Here is a 20,097-nt window from a genome sequence, read left to right on the forward strand (position 1 = left end):
GCTGCTGTCAATCATCTTAACGGACCTCTTAGGAAACAAAACTTTACTTCACGGGTTCAAAAGGTTATGGTTTGTGATTTGTGGATTTCGATCCGTTTTGTGTGTTTCTCTGTTTCAAGGTTCGTTGCTTGTGATCGTAATTAAGATTGACGGCAGCGATAAACACAATTGTGAAGGTGGCTTTTGAACTACAGAGTTCGCATGTTTGTGAAAAGCGCAGTAAAGTCTCCGTGCAGTCAGTGAGGCCCCTGGATCAGGCGGGATCAATGGGCAGTTAATTGTCTGTTTTAGTATACTTCTGGTTTTCATACAATACAATATTTCTGTCTAATGTAAATCAGCTCAGTCTGTCGCATTTTATGCTCGTAGAACGACAACAATTTCTGGAATTTCCAGTTACGTCAATTTAGTCACGTTATACTGTCACGCTATATTTTGGGGCACAGAGGGATTGGGGGAGGGGTGCGTGGAAATAATGCAAATTGTTTCCTGCTTAGAATTAATGGCTAACTTGTTTATTTTTATTCATAATGGTGGAATTTAAAAGTTATTATACAGCCCCCACTTAAAAATGGTACTCTTTTTTTTGGTTACGAAAGTCTTTCAAAAGGGTACAATGTTCTGAATGAGTCTATGTTTCAGTCTCACATGAGGTTCTGTCGCATGCAATGGTTGCTGACAAGGTTTTATGGTAGCCTGAGTGTGTATAGCCGCCCCCTCCCTTCAGAAAAAATAGCCCCTTTGCAGCCCAGTTAAAAATCGCCTTTCGGCGATTCTTGTTCTAGTTTAGTATTAGAAATATAATCTTTCACTGTATATTTCTCGGAAAAAAGGCGATCATTATTACATCCAAACACGACACAAAGATCTTTTCTCCACACAGGCGACCCAGACGTAGTATGTGTCAAATTAATATTAAAATATTCACATGGACAAAATAGGATGAGTCGTCGAAACTCCCATGAACCAAAATAGTCCAAAAGTCAAAATATAACAAACCAAAGCTAAGATACCTTTCACTGAACGTATCCTTGTCTTTCCTGGCTTAAATCGAATTAATTCAATATGGCCGCCGTATCGGTAAAAAGGTCTATTGTACATCGCTGTAGATTGTTGGTTTGGATTAAACCGTGCCGTTACACCGAAAGATACAGTCCTCTTGATTTGTTTGAACCAGCGGAGCGAGGTTACAAGAATTCCGCAACAAATTAGTTATTTGCAGCACTTATTTTTCTTCGATAACATGAATCAACCAACAAATACTTTTCTTAGGGCATGTTTACAAGGAGAGAGGGTTACCTTTTTACCGTTACGGCGGCCTTATTGAATTAATTCGATTTAAGGAGTATTATTATTTATAGGATGCCCAGGGGACATAAGCTCATTTCGTTTGTATTTTCGAGCGCTTTTCGGGACATTTTTTTGTAAAGTTTTCTTAGAATAAGATTGTAATGGGAAAAACGATCTTTGCGCTGTGTTTGGATGTAATAATGATCGCCTTTTTCCCAAGAAATATACTGTGAAAGACCATATTTCTAATTCTAAACTAGAAAAAGGCGATCATTATTACACCCCAACACGGCAAAAGGCTCTTTTTTCCCATTACAATCTTATTCTAAGAAAACTTCGCGAAAAAATGTCCCGAAAAGCGCTCAAAAATACAAACGAAATGTGCTCATGTCCCCTGGGGATCCTCTAATACTCCTTAAATCGAATTAATTCAATATGGCCGCCGTCTATTACCACAATGGCCATCTTTTGAAAGGGTCAACATAACAAACCTTTCTTTGCCAGAATCTTAAGAACATTTTTTACATTATCACCTTGTAAGAGGTGTCTCGTTTTCTACAATAATCCGCCAAAAAAACTAAAGATCTGTTCACCCAGTTCCAACCATCTGGCACTTTGTCCACAGAAAAAATGCGATGCCAGTAAACAGTAACGGTGTGGGACTCAAGATCAAATTTCGCCAAAATACTAGCTGCCTTGATGTCCATCATGCTTTCTTGCACGGGACTTCCGTGCATCATTGTAAAAGCGTGGATATCTTGAGAGTACAGAACGGTATAAAGGTTCCACCCTGGATAACATAATAGACAGACACAGTCAAATTCATCTGAAAGCGACAAACTTACAGCAGCAATAACGCACAAAGAAATGCCAGCTTTATGTTGACGAGCTGCTTTCATTGGCGAGTAGGACAGTGGCTGCAACGATTCGCATACTTTATTTGCTTCTCGAATGGAGTTACAGACAAAAGAATGAGCCCCTTTAGCACAGCGAAGGCACTGTTTGCTACAGTATCTTGCAATAAGGCAACTGGAACATTCGATCCACTGACTATCCGACTGTAGATCTTTCCAACATCCAGAGCACTCTCCTACTTGTGTGTAGGCGAAAACATGAGGCATCTCCAAAACTTTGTTGTCAAGAAGCAACGGGCTCCTGAATTCATCGACAAATTGAACCATCTCAGATTTCTTAAGACGAAGGAAGTGACCCAAGTAAAATACAGTGGAAGAGTTCTGGGCAGTTGTGAGCAACTGCTTTAATTTCAGTTCCAGTGGGCAAATTTCCTTTGCATCGGCAGGAGAAACATCAGGACCAAGATTTTCTCTAAACTCGCATTTTTCAACCGAAACAATTCCTTTGCCATTTAACATGATACGAAGTCCTCCACAGCAATTACTGTTAAATGCAGTTTTTTTGCAAGTTAGGTTGCTTCCAGCACAGCACACGATTCCCCAGCCAAAATTATGGGAAATGACGTTTTCTTCTAATACTGCGTTTGATCCTTGCAACAAAATGGCATGCTGCTTATTGGAAAGCAATGAATTTTTCACTAATTCTCCATGACAACCTGCTGTTGCTACAATGCCATCTTGATAGTTATCAGTAACGCTGTTCTTTTCCATGCAAAAACATGCGGGAGAATTTATTATAATGCCATACATATTTTGCATTACGACACTTTCACAAACACTTATATGGGAATCAGTTGTTCCTCCGTAAATAATGATCCCAGGTCCACGATTCAGCATAATTTTGGAAGACCTCACTGAAACGTTTACTAGCTGACGGGGATGTGCCCTCACCAATACCCCTGCATGATTTGAAAGTAGAAGAGAACAGTGATCTATGACCAATGATTTAACGTCATTAGCCTCTATTAGAGCATTGAATTTGCGTTCACTGCCGGCGCTCACTTTCTTCTTGGCCAGATGTGATTCTCCTAACGTTATTGAAAGTAGCTCTTCTCTCTCTACAATACTACAATCTGCTTCAGACGACAACGGTTGATCGCGGTTTGCTGAGGGCAAAGAATTCTCGAAATGAACATTTTCAAATAGAAAAGACGCACCTGACAAAAACAAACCTTCGCTGAAACTCAGCACAGCGGAACTTCCAGGAAGACAGACAAAATAATAACATCCTTTCGATAAAACAACCTTGTTCAAATCGAATTTCCCTTCTGCTAGAATGACTGTAAATGAATCATTTGAATTTCGTACTCCACAGAGCTGACTCTCTAGTTCCTTGAGCTGGTTAACATTGGTAACAAAATTGTAGTTGATTCTATCAAGCAACCCTGAAACTTTCTCAAATTTATGTCGCAGTTTTCGAATATCACCTGCTTTGGAGCTTGCAAACTTGTAATGAAGTACTGCCGCTGCAGCTTTAGCCCTGCTGGTGAACTCGTTTCTACCACTTTCCACGAGTTTACAAAGTGCGTATGCCTTCCAGTAGTAACCACGATAAAGCTCAGTGTCTGCGTAAATAGAAGCATTGAAGTCGTCCAAAGCCGTCTCAATGTTTTCCATTTGCACATTCGCAATACCACGGTTACAAAAAATTGTTCCAAGAGGACGAGCGCAAGGTTGATATTCTGCAACTGGTAGTTTAATAATCTCAGTGTACAGATCACACGAGGTTTGATAATCGCCCCTGGAGAAAGCTTCTCTCGCCTTTGGTTCTATCATTTCAATCCCTTCTAACAATTCGTTGGTTTGAGTGGCGCTTATCTTGACACCTGCTGGATCAATGACATTTTCGAACGAAAATGGAACTAGTAGCTTTGCTACAACAGCGTTAGGGTCATGGATGGGCCTTAGGACTCTTGTTACCTTCATTAGTTCGTCGCCTTTATAAAAACAAATGGACTTTGTCACTGCGCACAATATGTCGAACACATATTGTTGTAGGCGGTGTCCTTCACTGTTTATTCCCAAAGAATAGCAATAGAAGGCTGCTTCGCAAAATATCCTGGCAGTCTCCTCACGGAATAGGTAATCAGGTTTCAAGCATGAATTTTTCGAGAGATGAAAAAGGAGGTGAAAAGCATTCCCAGAGAGCACTTTCCATCGTCGACTCTCCAGCTTGGCCTCTTGTAAACTTTCGAGACTCTGACGGAGCCTGTCCTTGGGACTTACAGTTTCATCTTTCAGATAATCCTGCCTCAATTGCCATTCGTAAAGGAAGTCTGTTCCTCCAACACAGTCGAGAAACGCATGGTGCAACATTCTTATGGCAGAAGAAAAAGCATTTTTAGTTTCGCCTTCATTACTATAACGCTCTTCCAATGTCTCTTGAACAAGTCGATGGATACTCAAGCTGTCATCTGACTTGCGTTTGAAAAGTGAAAACCTAAGCAACAAATCAACAATTTGTTCTGCACCGATTGGCATCTTCAAGCGATCCTTCAGGTACTTATGGTCAATCTCTGGGGCGCCCACATTCAAAATCTCAATGGGTATCTCACCTGGGCACAGATATGTGGCAAGTTTCATAAAGAAAGAAGAGGCCTTTCCAAGTCCTTCATCCGTTTCGTCATTTTCTATATAACTGAAATTCAGACGCCATGTAGTTTGTACTGCCAGGCGTGCCTCACTGTAGACCTCTGAGCACGGTTTAGCGCTTTTCCTGTTCAAAAGAATCGACTTTTGTTCACGATACTGCTCAAGGTAGGACTGAGCCGAGCACTTCAATGCACTGACGTAAGCAGCAGCTTGTTCTAAGGCCAACGGTAGTCCACCAAGCTCCTGGGCAAGTTCTTTTACTCCTTCCTCTTGATGTTCAAAAGCGGATGTTAATCCGGTGCGTTTCTTTAAGAATTCAATAGATTCGTCGACAGAAAAAGCATCCAGCTCAAGACAGTTTTCAGGACGAAGATCAAGATCCTCACACAACGCTTGAGGACTTCTACGAGAAGTGACAAGAATGTCCCCTAAAGTTTTATTTTTCCACTGGCCTAAAAACATTTTTCGTGTGTAGGAGCTAAGTTTCTTTTGATCCATGTTGTCTACAAGCAAAAGCCACTTGCGACTTAGACTACCAAGCCACGAAAGAGTTTCTGTCATTAGCTGATCAAACTGTTTGGCTTCTTCGTGCCTGTTGGGCTGAGACTTGTACACGAATTGTCCATGGATTCCTTGAACAGATGATCGCAACAGTTCGTCACTTTCTCCATTTATAACGTAAACGCCTCCGGAGTAACGTTCCAGGTTGCGCCAAGCATATTCGAAGGCAAGAGATGACTTCCCGCAGCCTCCGAGTCCGCAAATACCATGAACTTTAGCCTTTCTCTTACCGCATCCAAGACCAGCTCTTTTAGTGTTTACTTCTTCAAAAGCTTTGTCCAATGATTCCAGCTCTTTTTTCCGGCCTGTAAAATACTCATTTCTGTCCAGCGCTCCAAAGAACGATGGAGGGTTGACACTTTCTTGACGTCTCACTAGCCTGCGACTAAGATCTTCGAACTTTTGCTCCAAGGTTTCCACCTTGTGTTCTACTTGTTCAACTTTCTGTTGGAGGTTTTGCTGCACCTCGCGGAGATGTGATTTTAACAGGTCACTCTGCTCTTTGTACTGGCAAACAAAATGATCCAAATTACAGGAAAGTTGCAACACTTCATTTTGAACCAAGCTTAATAGGGACGGATCTACTGGGGAGTTACCACAGAATGTTACACCTGTAAACAGAACATTTTAACAACGTTACTTAAAATAACTAAGATAAAAAAGTGGTATTTAGTTTTATAATCCTAAATGTGCCCAGTGTTTAAATTATTTGCCTAAGCTATCCATACGGCATGAGGAATTCTCAGATGACTTCTCGTTTCAAAAGTTGTTTCATTTTAGCACTCGTCCGATTCATTAAGCTATTTCTCTTTCTGAAGCGGCTTTAACGGGCCTTGTTTAAAAGATGACAAAAACGACTGTAAGTGTATATGTACACTTCTAATATTTTGAAGATACCTCCATTTTTCACATCAAATGCAGACGTTGAATTTCTGTCTTAGCTTTTTTATGCAAATACGTGAAAGTTTCAACGTCGGATGAAAATATCATACAACATTAAATTTTACGCTTAACTGCTAAGGACTAGTGTCTTTTACCAATAGTGACAATCACAAGGCTCGATTTCCAGCCGTTTGAGGAGTAAGGTTTGCATCCTGCTCACAAAAAGGCTGGTAATCGAGCTTAAGCAGTAATGTGAGGACACAAAAAGTTGTCCCAAAAAAGAGTTTTTGACCTTTTTAGGCGACGTTAAAGCAGACAACAGAGTGAACTTCTAACAGATTACCAACCAAGCTACTTAGGTAACCGTCGCAGGGATCAGGCTCTTTTTCAGGCTCCTTGTCTCTTCAAAGAGCAAAAGCAAGGGTGGCGCAGGGGTGGACGTACTCCCCTCCCACCTATAGACCACTGCAAAAAATATAATAATATTCTTAAATTGAAAAGACAATTTTGAGAATATTACGGTATTTTTCACAAGAGCCTATCTGGCCCAGGTTCGGATCCTGGTGTCAAAGCCATATGAGGGTTGAGATTGTTGTTGGTTCTCTCCCTTGCTCCGAAAGGTTTTTCTCCGGGGGATTCCGGTTCTATCCTCTTTTAAAAAACCAACATTTCAAACAACAGCTACAAACAGTGAATGTTTAGAATCTCGCCAAAGACAGCCAACACTTCAGGAACAAAAGGTAAAGCCGTCTCCAATCGTGCTCACAGTGTCTCTGACTTCCTTACGTGCAAGGAGTTCCAGAAAAGCTTTCAAAAGTTTTCAAAAAACAAGGAGTTGGCACATTCCACAAGCCTTTTAACACCATCAGGTAGCATTTAAGATAAGTATGTGTAATCAAATGGTGACGAGTGAAATTAGGGAATAATTTCACTTGCGTTTTGTCCAAATCCTTATAAATTATTAGGATTTGGACAAAACGCAAGTGAAATTATTCCCTAATTTCACGAGTATACCATTTGATTACCTATTAATATCATGGGTGACGAATTACGCTTGCAATCTTGGATTTTTGACATGTTTATCCTGGATCGTATCAATAGAGAACTCCTGCACTCTCTCGAACATTTAGAGCTTAAATTTGGCTTAAGTTCAGAGTTTTTCGACAGAATACCTGTTAGAATCCTTCTTGATGTGCTCTTTCGTGTGCTCAGATTTTCTAAAGCGTCTTTTTGTGCCCTGACATCTTCATTCATGACATTTTAAAACTTCGTCGCCATCTTGACACTGACACGTACGGAAGGTTGCCATGGCAATTTTGTAATTTCAGACGTGAAATTACAAATTAACGCTGAAATTTCGAACCAAAATTAAGGAGTAATTCGTCACCTATGATATTAGATAATTTATTTAATGTCAAATACACAGGGAGTGGTTACCCAGTCTCTCTGTTAAAAGTCATTGAGAATTAAAAACTAACAATTAAGAAGGCTAAAAATCTAAAACAGGTTGCCGCATATTGATATATAGATAAAATTAATGAAAATGGAAGACTAATTAAAAATTCAAATAGAAAAATCCCTAAACTATGTTTAAAATACTAAACAAAATGTACACAATCAATTAATTAATTAATTAATTTTGCCCACTTGCCCGGGAAAACTAAAAATTTCATCCGGGCAACTAAGTTTAGGATCCTAAGCAACTGCAATTTCTGTGAAAGTTGTAGGTTAACATGACACAGTATTGTTGTATCAAGTCTACCTTTTGAACTATCAAAACCGCTTTTATATTTGTGAAGGTTTGTGTGTCGTGCGCAACTGTGTAAATTAAAAACAGATTGAAATATGATGTTGAATAGTCGCCGCAAATCATTTTCAAAAATTGGAATGTTTTTGCGAGACTTTCTAACGCTGGGGGGGAAAGTCATGATTTTAATATCGAAGGTTTTCGAAGACTATTAAATTCATTTGACGCCATTTTCAGGCGAGAAACTTCAACTGCGCTGCAGCAGAAGTCACAGAAGCGAATTTCAAGACAAGTGCTTGTTTGTTTGCCTTTTGTCGGGCTTGTTCGGGCTCCCTGTTTGAAATTTTGGTCGCCCGAGGATAAATCGTAGCCCGGGTATCGCAGGCGCCTCTGGCGACCGGGCGCCCCTTAGGCAGCAGCCTTGTGAGTTCCAACCTATTTCGACTTTTCCATTTGACGCGTAAATGTGAACAAACTTTTTTTTTAGAATATTATCCTCATTTATCCCCTGATAAACTTTGAACGTAAATATTAGGAAAGTTAATAAAAAAAAGTACCTAATTTGTAGATAAAGCTATCCTGTAAATTAAATCGGCGTTTATTACAACATTTCCAAAATTCCAATTCGATCTGGACGCACGAAGAACACTCCTAAGTGCTCCGTCGGTAAACAAATTTCTTCTTTGAAAAAGTACTTTTTAATGATGAAGGGAGAATAGAAAGGGACAAGAGGGTTTTTAAGTTTTTACAACAAAACTGTGACTTTGACAAAAAGATACTTAAAAATTAAATTAAATTACCTTTGTTCTCCCAGTCATTTAGCTCGGATAGGATTTTAGTTTCATCTGCTGTGGGCAGGCCCAGGGATTGGACAAGTTGCTGCATCTCCTTAAAACAGCACTGAAACTTCACTGCATCCCAATCTGTAAAGTTACAATGAGCCCACTCATTTCTTACATGATCTCTTACTGTCTTAGCTGATGACTGTATTGCAGGTAAAAACACAGGTACTTCACCAAGCAGTAGCAGAACAGCAGACCCATCACATTCTCCATCAAATGCATTGAACTTGGCCATGAAAGGCTGAAGGTAAAGCTTGGCAAAGTCGACATGACTTGATACCTGGTAGTCAAATTTTGAAAAGTCAAACTTTCCGGAGGAGAGTTTGTGACCGCTGTTACTATTGATGTTTTCATATTTCAGATGTTTGGGATGATTCTTGAGAATCCCAGGTGGAGTTTGGCTGTGAATGTTATGGCTGGACTTCAAGTTCTGGTACTCTGCCTGTAAAGACTGTTCTACAAATGGTCGAATATGAGGCACCAGCTTGTTGAAAGCAATCCCAATAACCACCCATCGCTTTTGATCTTCCGATATATTCATGGGATCTCCTAAGGAATATATTGAAAACAAATGTTTTATATTTTAACGTCAATATAAATTCCCTCTCTGACCATTTTTTTCTATTGACCCCACTTGATTATCACCCCCTTTGTGATAGCCTGCTGCTAATTTAGATAAAACAGGCAAATCTATATTGTAAACCACACGGGCCATCTTTCAACAACAGGTTTTACTCCTTGCCTTCATTACATGAAGATGTGCTTTCTTGTCAAGATACTAGCGCACATAAACAACAAGTCTGCACATTCCAGATGTCATCAGAACATCAAACCAGATCAAAAGTAGCCTCAGTGTCCAGTGATACGGCACACAGGAAAAAAATAACCGATTCCCATTTGTGGATATTTTTGGGTATTTAAAGAATACCCATAAAAATCCCAAATTTGGCAAGGTGAGACAAGTACCAACCAGGGAATTCCCAACCAAGTTCCCAGATTGGGACTTGTCTCACTCTTCCAAATTTGGGATTTTTGTGGGTATTCTTTAAATACCCAAAAATATCCACAAATGGGAATCCGTTATTTTTTCCTGTGTGTCGTATTAGGGCCAGAATTGACGTTGGTCTGAGTGTTGAATCTACTGAATCGTAGCCATCAGCTACCAGCATCGTACAAACGACTTATTGACGAGATCAAGCAAAACGAACTACGAGAGAACGACTGGAGAACTAACAATTTCACTCACAATAGACGACTGTTTAACTGTGACAATAGACGGATCGAAACGCACCAGTGACATTACGAGTCTTTATAGCCAATAACATCACAGCTTAAGTGACAGACGACCAATAACATCGCGACGTAATCGGATCAACAACCAGAGTATAATACCATCAACTGACGTGATACATCTCACTTTGACTCTGAAGATGACTACCGTACAGGTTGTCGAAACGTCAGTCACTGTCAACAACAACAGTCCTATTCAGGACTACGTTCACCCGGACGATCAAACTCAACCTACTTTTGAAACAACAACACACTTGCATGCAATATACTTCAAATCCCTTGTCTTCCCTCAAAGGGGGCCACCATCCAATTACAATTGCATGAAGAGAAATTAAGCAAGAGCCTGACTTGTGCCTTTCCATACAGCAAATAAGTCTCGAATCTACGCATTTTGGGTGATCCTTTAAGGAAGGCTTAACTGTCATAGTTCTAATTCAGTTTGTCCAGGTTATATTTGTTGGAATAATTTTTACTTCCATTAAATATAGTCTGAAATGTCACATGTCTTCACCCCGGGGGGGGGGATACATCCTTATAAGACGCTAATAGGGATGTGCCGCTGGATGGGGTCGCATTTTCACGACTGGATTGACTATAATGGGGTAGGGGCTCTGAGAGGCCAGCGGCACATACCCTGCAAAAATTAACCCAAGTACCCCCCCCGGGGATCTCTACCCCCTAACCTGTAAATAGCCTGTGCGACGCTCTCAGATAGTATACAGGGGAAGTTGAATGGGGACGTGTTTAAAATGAGCAAAGCAAAAGCCCTGTCTCTCCCCAGCCCCCTGCGCGTTTTTCGCAACTCTTTTTACTGTACAACTGTACCACTATCTTGGAGCCTGGAACAGGCTAACCCATAAGGGGCAAGGGCATACATGCCAACTCTCCCAGATTATCTGGGAGTCTCCCGGATACAACTCCAATCTGCTGGTCTCCTGTATGGGCTACCAAATCTCCCGGATAAAATCGAGTTGAGGTTTTCTGTGGTTTAATTTGGAATTTATCCCATTTTCTCCCCAAATTAGAATTTTCTTTGATTCATAGTTCGCTTTCTGGGGCATTTTTGCACGTATTTAATGACAAACAAAGATTATTTCACCAATACAATCATAAAAGCGAATTGTGATAGTCTCGTGTACGACTTCGTTTAGTGTCCTAAGCCCCTCCCACGTGATAAATTAGGGACTGGATTGACTATTGTGCTTATCAGGGGTTAGGGTCAGGCGGAGGGGTGGTTGTTGATATTCGGGGGGTGGGGGGTAATGCAAAAGAGAAGAGTCTCCAGATTTTAGATTTCCAGAGGTTAACATCCCTGCAAGGGGGAGAGGGACGTTTGAATTCTGAGCATTATAATGTGTAGTTCCAGAAAAAATCCATACCCCCCACGGAGGGCACTTTTGCTTTAAACCCCCAAACCCCTGAAATTTCCAGGGGGTGCTTGTCATACCCCCCACCCCCACCTCCTGGAATTTCAGTAATTTTTCAACATGGTTGAGTACCCTCTGGAAATAATATTTGTGTCAAAAATGTTGTTACACTATATTATTATGTGAAAGATATTGTTTTCTTCTCTTTCATTCATGTTAATAGGGTGTCTAATAATCTCAAGGACGTTCTTAGCTAATAAGTAGCCATAGAGGCGATACCTTACACTAGCTACTGAGTACAGTCACTACACAAATAATATAATCTGCAAAAGAACCAGTTACATTCAAACCAAACACCACATAACCTATCATTTTGAAACACTGGTAACAATAAAAGAAATGACAGCTTGCTCAACAGAGAAGCTGTAATTTATTAATAACTCACCAATCTTACTCAGACCCCCTGGAAAAAACCTCCATTAGCAACCCCCCAACCCCTCAGAAATTGCCTTGCCCAGCTCCATGGGGGGGAGGGGGTATTGATATTTTCTGGAACTACTCAATGTTGTCCATTGAAGTCACCTACTACTACAAATATGGTAGGTATTTTCTGATTGGCTATCACTTTTCCAAAATAGAAAACCTTTTATTATTGGCTGAATGCGGTAAGGAAAACATTCGGTTTGATGTAGTGTTGACAGGCTAAATGTGACTAATAATAATTATTGCTGTGTGAAATGTGACCTTAGAGCCTCTCTTCACAAAGTGAAGATTTATTCCATAAGTAGCATCTGACAAGGAACCTTTTAATTCTGAAACTGCAGTCTTGCTTTAGCTACTCATAACAAAAAAAGGACTACCAGTGCAGTCACGTAGACCATTAAGCTACAACAAAAGTAATTGCCTATAGAGGAACTGTAGGACATCACGCTCCAGACCACTTACTCAATAAGCATGAAACAGACCAGCTTCATAACCTCTGAATGTTAGACTCAGAGTGGCAAAAGTATTAAAGATTTGCTCAGTCAGAGTTTAAAATTAATACTCTGTGTGCTACGTAATCTAAGAAAGAAAAAGGGATTAAGAGTGGTTATATTATTCATTCAAAATATTTCCCCGATTCTGATTGGCTAAAAGCACACACATAATTCACCATAACCAGCTACTGATGACCAAATTTGGAAGAATTTTGTGATTAATGAACTGAGGACGTCAAAAGTTCAGCCTTCTTGCAGGTTAACTCCGTTAACCGAGAAGACCTGGGCACGAGGTTGAGTTGTTTTGGTTGTGAAAACAAAAATGGCGGACATTTCACTCGTTTCGAGAGTAAGAACTAGGCGAAATATTAGCTAAAAACATGGCAAGAACAGTTAAGACAACTCCAAGGGCTGCATGTGCTATTTGGAGAATATTTGCGGGGCTGAACAACCGTAAACGTGCACTATCAAAGATGAACTTAACTTTGATGGAGGTAAGCATGTTTTAGCTTAGAAATGTTTTTAAACTAGGAATTATTTCGAATGAATAATAAAACAATTATTGAATTTGGCTTTCGTATCATATTAAGAATTATGGAGATCTCAGAGGGTGTTATCCGCCTTGGCGATAACACCCTTCTCGATCTCCAAAATTCTTCATAAGATACTCAGCCTCATTCATTAATTGTTAATTCATTGTGACTGGATTGCTCCCTATGCGGATCTCCTCAGGAGAGCTAAACTTACTACACTGCTTAACAAGAGATCACAGTCCATTGCCACATTGATGTACAAGATAAAGCATGATCTGGCTCCACAAACAGTCCAAAGCATTTTTCACCAAGGACAATATTATTGACCCATAGCTACTTTATAGTTAATGAACAATGACTTAATTCTTATAGACAATTAAAACAATACATCATGGAAAGAACAGTATTATAAGATATTTTGGGCCGCATTTGTGGTCCAAGCTGGATCCTCAGCATAGATCTCTACCGTCAGTTAAGCCAGCTGTAGCAGAGCCATATGTAAGACAAATGTAGAGGATCGATAAATTAAATAATTGTAAGAATTGTATATTATGCAATGCTTAATACATAATTTGGGGCTTAATACATATAATCAGGGGCACCCAATGCCAATTTTCAAAAAAAAAATCTGTTTGGAAGACGATTTGAGATCTAGAATTTTCGGAACATGTGCTGTAAAATTTCTTGCTTGCCTGCCTCTCCTAGAATTTTCGAACATCTAAAAAATGGTATAATTGCCCATTTTGAACAGATTTTTACCCCAAAAAGGTCACCTAGAATTTTCGGGAACCTTTTTTCTGACTGAAATTTTTCGAAAAGGTAAGTCTTGATCCCTGTAATTTCTGGATCACCAGACTTTCAGCTAGGAAATCCGCACAGATGAAAAATTTTTAGGGGATAAAAATAGGCCTATGTCTACCCTTTAAATACTAAAATATGTTCAACAATGCTATGTTTAAGTGGTTTTGAACCATATTCTCGTTGGGTGCCCCTGATATAATTTTTAGGCTCTATTTAAAGTTATAGTCATTTTATATTAATTGACATTAGATTCTTGTTGTTATTTATTTTCATTTTCATGATGAGTTTCCACAAGACAAAATGTTTACGTATCATTACAATAGGTTTTATTTATAGCCATTTAATTCATTGAGTAATCATTTATTAATGATCGTTAATTAACTAGTTACGGAGGTGTCAAATGTCTTATATAAACGAGCGCACATTCTTAACCGGTCATCTTTTGTTAGATCCGGAGGCGACGCGTAACCTCTTGTCTTCACGTTCGTCGCTCCAAGCTCTTTTCGTAATGTCACTCTCAGCCGGCGCACGTCCAAAGCGCGCTCCCAAACCAGCGTACGATCCGGATTTCCTCTACGATCTTCCCTCACACTCGTTGTTTTCAGAGGCTCTAGAAGTAGAGGACGATGCCGACAACATACCGAAAACAAAGCAGCGAAAGCAGAAGTCCTTCAAATCCAAATCACCCACGGTTCCTGACCCTTCGCCGCCGGCAACCTCTTCAGTGGATTCAGGAAACACGCTCACTTTTGAGCAACAAATTCAACTTGTCCAGCTCCAGAAAGACAAGCTCGAATTGGAGTTGCAAGTTCTTACTCTGAGCTCTCGGGAACGCCCCCAAGAAAACACGCGCGGCGGTTTCGCCGACGATGTTACAGAGCCAACCTCCCAACGACGCACTAAAAGACCCATCGACTGGCCTCACGACTTCGTGCCCAGTGTTCAAGGCGAGTATGAAAAGTTAAATCTTGCAGAGTTTGTAGCCGGCTTTTTAGTCATGATAAAAACGTATGAGTCGCAGCTGAAGGAGGCGTTCCTGGTCCACCTCGAATTACTCATGATTAAATCCATCAGTTACTCCTGGTCCAGCGTGCGGGCTTTTCATAAGTTCGTTGCGAAACAAGTGGAGCAGCGCCGTTTGGAATGGCAAGATTCCAAGGCTATCAATGATCAGGCCACGACCTTTTTTCGCCATTCGGATCTTCGCTCTTCCTCCTCGCAACACGAGATCGCGCAAGTTTCGCAACCGAATTCTTGGCATTCTGGCAATAGCACACCTTCAAATCAGCAGGCAGGCAAACCCGGTCTAAAGGCATGTAGAGCGTGGAATTATACTGGTACTTGTGATTGCGACAAACAGGACAGTGCAGCCTATAGCGAACACCATCGTTGTCGGGTCTGCAAAGCGGATCATCCGATGTTACACTGTCCGAAACGCCGCACACCAATTCCGGCACAGTGACAATCAGCTTTACAAGTTCCCAACACATTAACCTCTTCGACCCGGAACGGACACGGACACGAATCTTTCAACACCGCAGCTGTGGTACGTTATTTACGTGCCTCGCGTTATCCTCAACCAAATGCTTTCGGCGCTAAGGTTTTAGTTCCATCTTCGCTTTTGCTGGCAACGTGGAGAACCTCGCTTGCTGATTATCATGATAACATTGTGGTTGATTTTCTTTCATACGGTTGGCCCATCAACTACACTGCCGCTACACGTCCTGTCTCATCATCTCATAATCATCCGTCCGCTTCAAACTTTCACTCTCACGTGCAAACCTATCTGGATACCGAGCTGTCTTACAATGCCATCGCTGGTCCTTTCCCTAATCCTCCCTTCGCAGACGCCTTTGTGTGTTCTCCGCTTCAAACGGTCCCTAAACGCGGCATTTAATTCATTAGATTCTATCTCTTGATATTTATTTTTTCCTGTCTCCCTGATCATGATTAGTTTCAGCACTTGTAAGCTAGAAGCTTGAGACTTATTATTATTATTATTATTATTATTATTAAAGGAAACCTCTGCAGTTCAAGCTAACTCCAAGTCCAAGGTCACGTTTCACACTATCACAAGCTTATGCAGAGTCTTGTTTAGCCTGTGAACACTTCATTGTTAAACAACCCTGTACATTAATTTATTCTGGAGCCTTTATCATCAAGCTTTACAGCAATCAAAACACAGAACAATTCACATTGACCATATGCATGCTGCTGTTCACAGTTCCGTGACTTATGGCTGCCAACTTATTAAGAAATTGACACAAAATTCATGCAAAAATGAACAAATTATTAGGTGACATCACTGGATGGCATAATTAAAATGCTCAAAATTAAGATGTCTCTCTTCCCCACACCCCCCATGGGTTAGGAGGTGGTGACGTATGACATTTCTGACTAATTAAATATTAAATTATTTTTTCCATTGTGTTTTGGTTTGTATACAGTCAGGTCAGGTCAAGGTAGCCCCCCAAAAATGAATCCATTAGGCTTTGCCACAACCAGTAACAAATCTAAATCTACATCTATGCATGTGTAATGAGCAGCATATATGTATGTCTGTGATTTTGCTTGGCCAGTTTCTGAGGCATTTTTGCACGAATTTCATCACTGAAAAAGATTATTTTTGCATTACAGCACATGATAGAAGTGAATTTTGACAGTCTGTACTTCATGTAAGACTTCATATGATGTCCTACACAACCAGGTCCAGAAAATATCCATACCATACCACAGACAGCTTTTTTGGACTTCTTAGAATTAAAAGGCATCTTTGAACTGGAAATCAGTAGAGATGGGGGGATACTTCATAGCCTGCGAACAGCAAACGCATTTCCGGTCGTCGCTTCTCTCCCTCCAAAAAATAGCGGAGGGAGAGAAGCGACGACCGGAAATGCGTCTGCTGCTCGCAGGCTAGATACTTCATGATTGGAAAATTTTTTATTTTCTCTCATCAAAGCAACGTCATGAATTATTAATTTTTGTCCATTCAATGCAAAACATGGTCTTTTGACAGAGCATTTTTAAAGCTTATCACATCGGGAGCCACTGCTGACCCTGAAGGGTAAAATTCAAGATGATAGCTGAAATGAAAATGCACTTGATCGTAATGTATTCTAGGTGAACACATGTTCATCACAAGCTATTCAGGAGGTTGTGTCCGTTGAACAGCGGTAAGCAAAAACTAATATTTTTAAAATTTTCATTCCAGAATTTCTGGAGTCATAGACTCCCACTATAACAAGCTGTACTGAAGAACAGAAGTTTTGAATTATTATTTGGCATTAAATAAGTAAATTGGACATATTTACAAACCCTGCCTGTAATTCCAAAAGGTGTGAAGAAAAAAATGGAAAATCTGAATGATATGGGAGGGGAATTCAGAGGGCATGGGGGGTGTCCTGGCACTGCAAATAGCTATAGCTAGTCTAGGCGGGCCAGGAATGATACGAAAAGAAAATAACTGCAATAAAATTAAGATAACTGACATGAGCCGTGATGGTTTAACGGGAAAAATCGTGGGAAACCAGCCGCAGTAACGGTAAAAAGACTATTTAATGCCAAGGGAGACAAATTTGGTAAAAAAATAATGACAAAAATAAATAAATAGATAAAAATAGATAAAAATGACATATATCCTCAGTCTGCACGGTCGGCAGTCTGCATGGTCTGTGTTTTAACATGACGTTTCCGTATTTGGTCAGATTGAAAAATCTTTGAATGCAAAACATTGCTTTGAAGACATACAACAAATTCAAGAAAACTGAGCTGGTAGAAATTTCATAAATACTTTGGGTGTGCATTCACTGGTCATTATGTATGCAGGGATGCAGAGATGAATATCTCTGCATTCTGCATTCGTAATTGTAGATTTCCAATCTACAATCTAATCTACAATTTAACTGCCAAAGGTCCAACTTTGAAAAATAAATTCATTAATAGAATCTTGGGGGTAGGCTTGGCCTGGCCTGACTGTAAAGATTGTCTTCTATCCATATTCTGCTAAATAATCTTGCAAACTCAAAGACTGTTGTCTGGATAAGCTTATTTAAATTAAAGCTTACTTCTCAAAGTACTAATTCAGATTAGGGCGAACTGTTGGCCTCGGTCTCTGCAAGAGTTATTGATTTTTCATTCAAGACTGTTTATAAACGTGTGGCTTTTTCTGTAATCCCCCTGCACATATTAATAACTCATGATGTCTGAAGGTTTTAACGGCTTCTTGTGTCATCTACAACACTTTAAACTAGCAACTGTTCACGGAAAAATGGCCAAAGTTAAAAGACAACAACACGAAACGGCCACTTTGTGCTTGACTATGCTTCGCAGTACACATTTGACCTGATGTACAGTAAGTAGAGAAGAATCCCTTCTCAATATTCAAAATGTCCAAAATGGCGACCCACAATTTTATTTCCTTGTTCACCACCATGTTTTGCAGGCCAGTGTTATCTAAACCAAAATTGCAGAAAAACTACAGACACAAAGACTAGTACAAACAGAAGGAAAAATAACTTCAACGTACCTCAAGAGTCTTGGCCTTCTGTAGTAGATCAGAGAATGATAAATGAAAAAGTGAAATGCCTGCAAAAAATAAAATTCCTTATCCCATGAGACATTACGCGTTTGGACGGGTCCTATAATCACGCAATGTTAGTGATCTAGAGTCACGCTATTTTGATTCCGGCATGCACTGTGCCATTGTGCGTAATATGCCAAGAACTGCATTTATACTACTTTAAAAGCTGTAAAGAGAGACAGTTATCAAACTCTGAGTGGAAAATTGTCAAATCACAGAGATCTGCCTGGCTCCCAAACAGAGAGCCTGTTCACAGGCTATAGAATGGGCATTTTGCTCAAAGTACCAACACAAACCGGTGCTGAAACCGATATTATTATTTTTCACAGTCAAACATTTTTATGGCGGTGATTAGCCGTAACGCAATTTACTTTCAGTGTTCTAAAATTTGGTCTAAGAGGAGAATCTTAAAGTCAATCATCTTCTCTACTACATAAGCTAATCCGTTTAGAACAACCTCTGAGTCTCTTAACAGACATTTCTATATAATGGACACCCAAGTTTGTGTCTGCAGTTTATGGCCTTATGCTTTGACCCTTTATAACTATTAAAGATGGACATTTACAGGGCCATTTATACGAGGAAAAATAAGACGCGAACTTTCCGTATAAACGGCACATTTCGTCTAAAATAAGACGCGTCTTATCAGATAAGACATGCTCGTATAAATGGTACAGTTCGCGTCTTATTTTTCCTCGTATAAATGGCCCTATTGTGCTGGTTCCAAAGTTCGGCCTTAGAGCAAGTTTACTGTAGTATCGAGTTCATAGTGACGTAATGGCTATTTTGGTGCCCGGGGCCGATTTCTCGAAAGTCCCAGTAGCTTTTCCATCCTCGGAGACCCAGGGGCAGTTAGTAGGGTCGATAAAATGTTAGTAAACTTTCACCACGAACATTTTAGCTTTTCAGGCCCAGAAAGCTGTTTTACGTTTGCCGTGTTTGCATTCAAGATCAAAGTTTCAATAATTCAGTCTTAAAATGATACAATGAAGTTATATCAATTAACGAAGCAAAATTGTCTTCTTTGTGAGCTAGGAACTGCTCTAGCAGGTCACTGCCCGATTTCTGTGTTTCTCGGATGAGGACGTTTCTAGTTATCGTCCAGCTTAAGTTAACTTTTCTCAATCTTGTTATCGTTCCATTTGAACAGCGTCGTTTCTATAGCTGAAAAGAGAACTGCGAGACTAAAATCCTGGTTCAGGTTGCGAGGCGTACAGGTGGCAGTTGAGGGGAAAGGGTGGATGGTTCTTGCGATAGATAACTATGATTATGGCATATTTTGAACGTAAGGGTTGCGTACAACGAAACCTCGATTGAAACTGTGCGGTATGATAATGAAAAGGTTTTGAAAGCTAGTGATCAGTAGATCAGCGTGATATCGTATGGTTCGTCTCAATTGCTTGTTCTTTGAGGAGATACTGGCCAGAGTGCTTCAGGCGTGTAAAAAGAACTTTTTGTTCTACTGGCGCAAAAGATGTTCTACAGGGCGCAGTTGTTCGAAGGCCGATCGGCGCTTAACCCGCGTTTCTTTTTCTTTTGTTAGAAACATTTCTTTGGATAATTTTCTCAGTTATTTTTAAGAAACTTGTTGGTAAAATGAAGCTTCCACATCTGAGTTCAAATTTCGCACTAACCCTCCTCGCCTGGGTTATCTTAACCCAGTTTTACAACCCGGCCCAGGTACTGTTTCTCTGTCACTCTGAACACTGTTGCTCGCTGCTG

General features: G+C 40.2%; 1 protein-coding gene across 1 annotated transcript; it reads right to left on the bottom strand.

Moving 5' to 3' along the window:
- Positions 1-1,680: 1,680 nt before the first annotated feature.
- LOC140928882 (uncharacterized) lies at positions 1,681-18,413 on the bottom strand. The gene is made up of 3 exons (XM_073378685.1): positions 18,322-18,413; positions 8,787-9,377; positions 1,681-5,968 (listed from the first exon to the last, which is right to left on the bottom strand). The coding sequence occupies exons 2-3, from the start codon at positions 9,367-9,369 to the stop codon at positions 1,812-1,814; spliced, it is 4,740 nt and encodes a 1,579-aa protein (XP_073234786.1). The 5' UTR covers positions 9,370-9,377; positions 18,322-18,413; the 3' UTR covers positions 1,681-1,811.
- Between the last annotated feature and the right edge of the window lie 1,684 nt (positions 18,414-20,097).

Source organism: Porites lutea, chromosome 2, assembly GCF_958299795.1.
Source record: "Porites lutea chromosome 2, jaPorLute2.1, whole genome shotgun sequence".
Lineage (NCBI taxonomy): Eukaryota > Metazoa > Cnidaria > Anthozoa > Scleractinia > Poritidae > Porites > Porites lutea.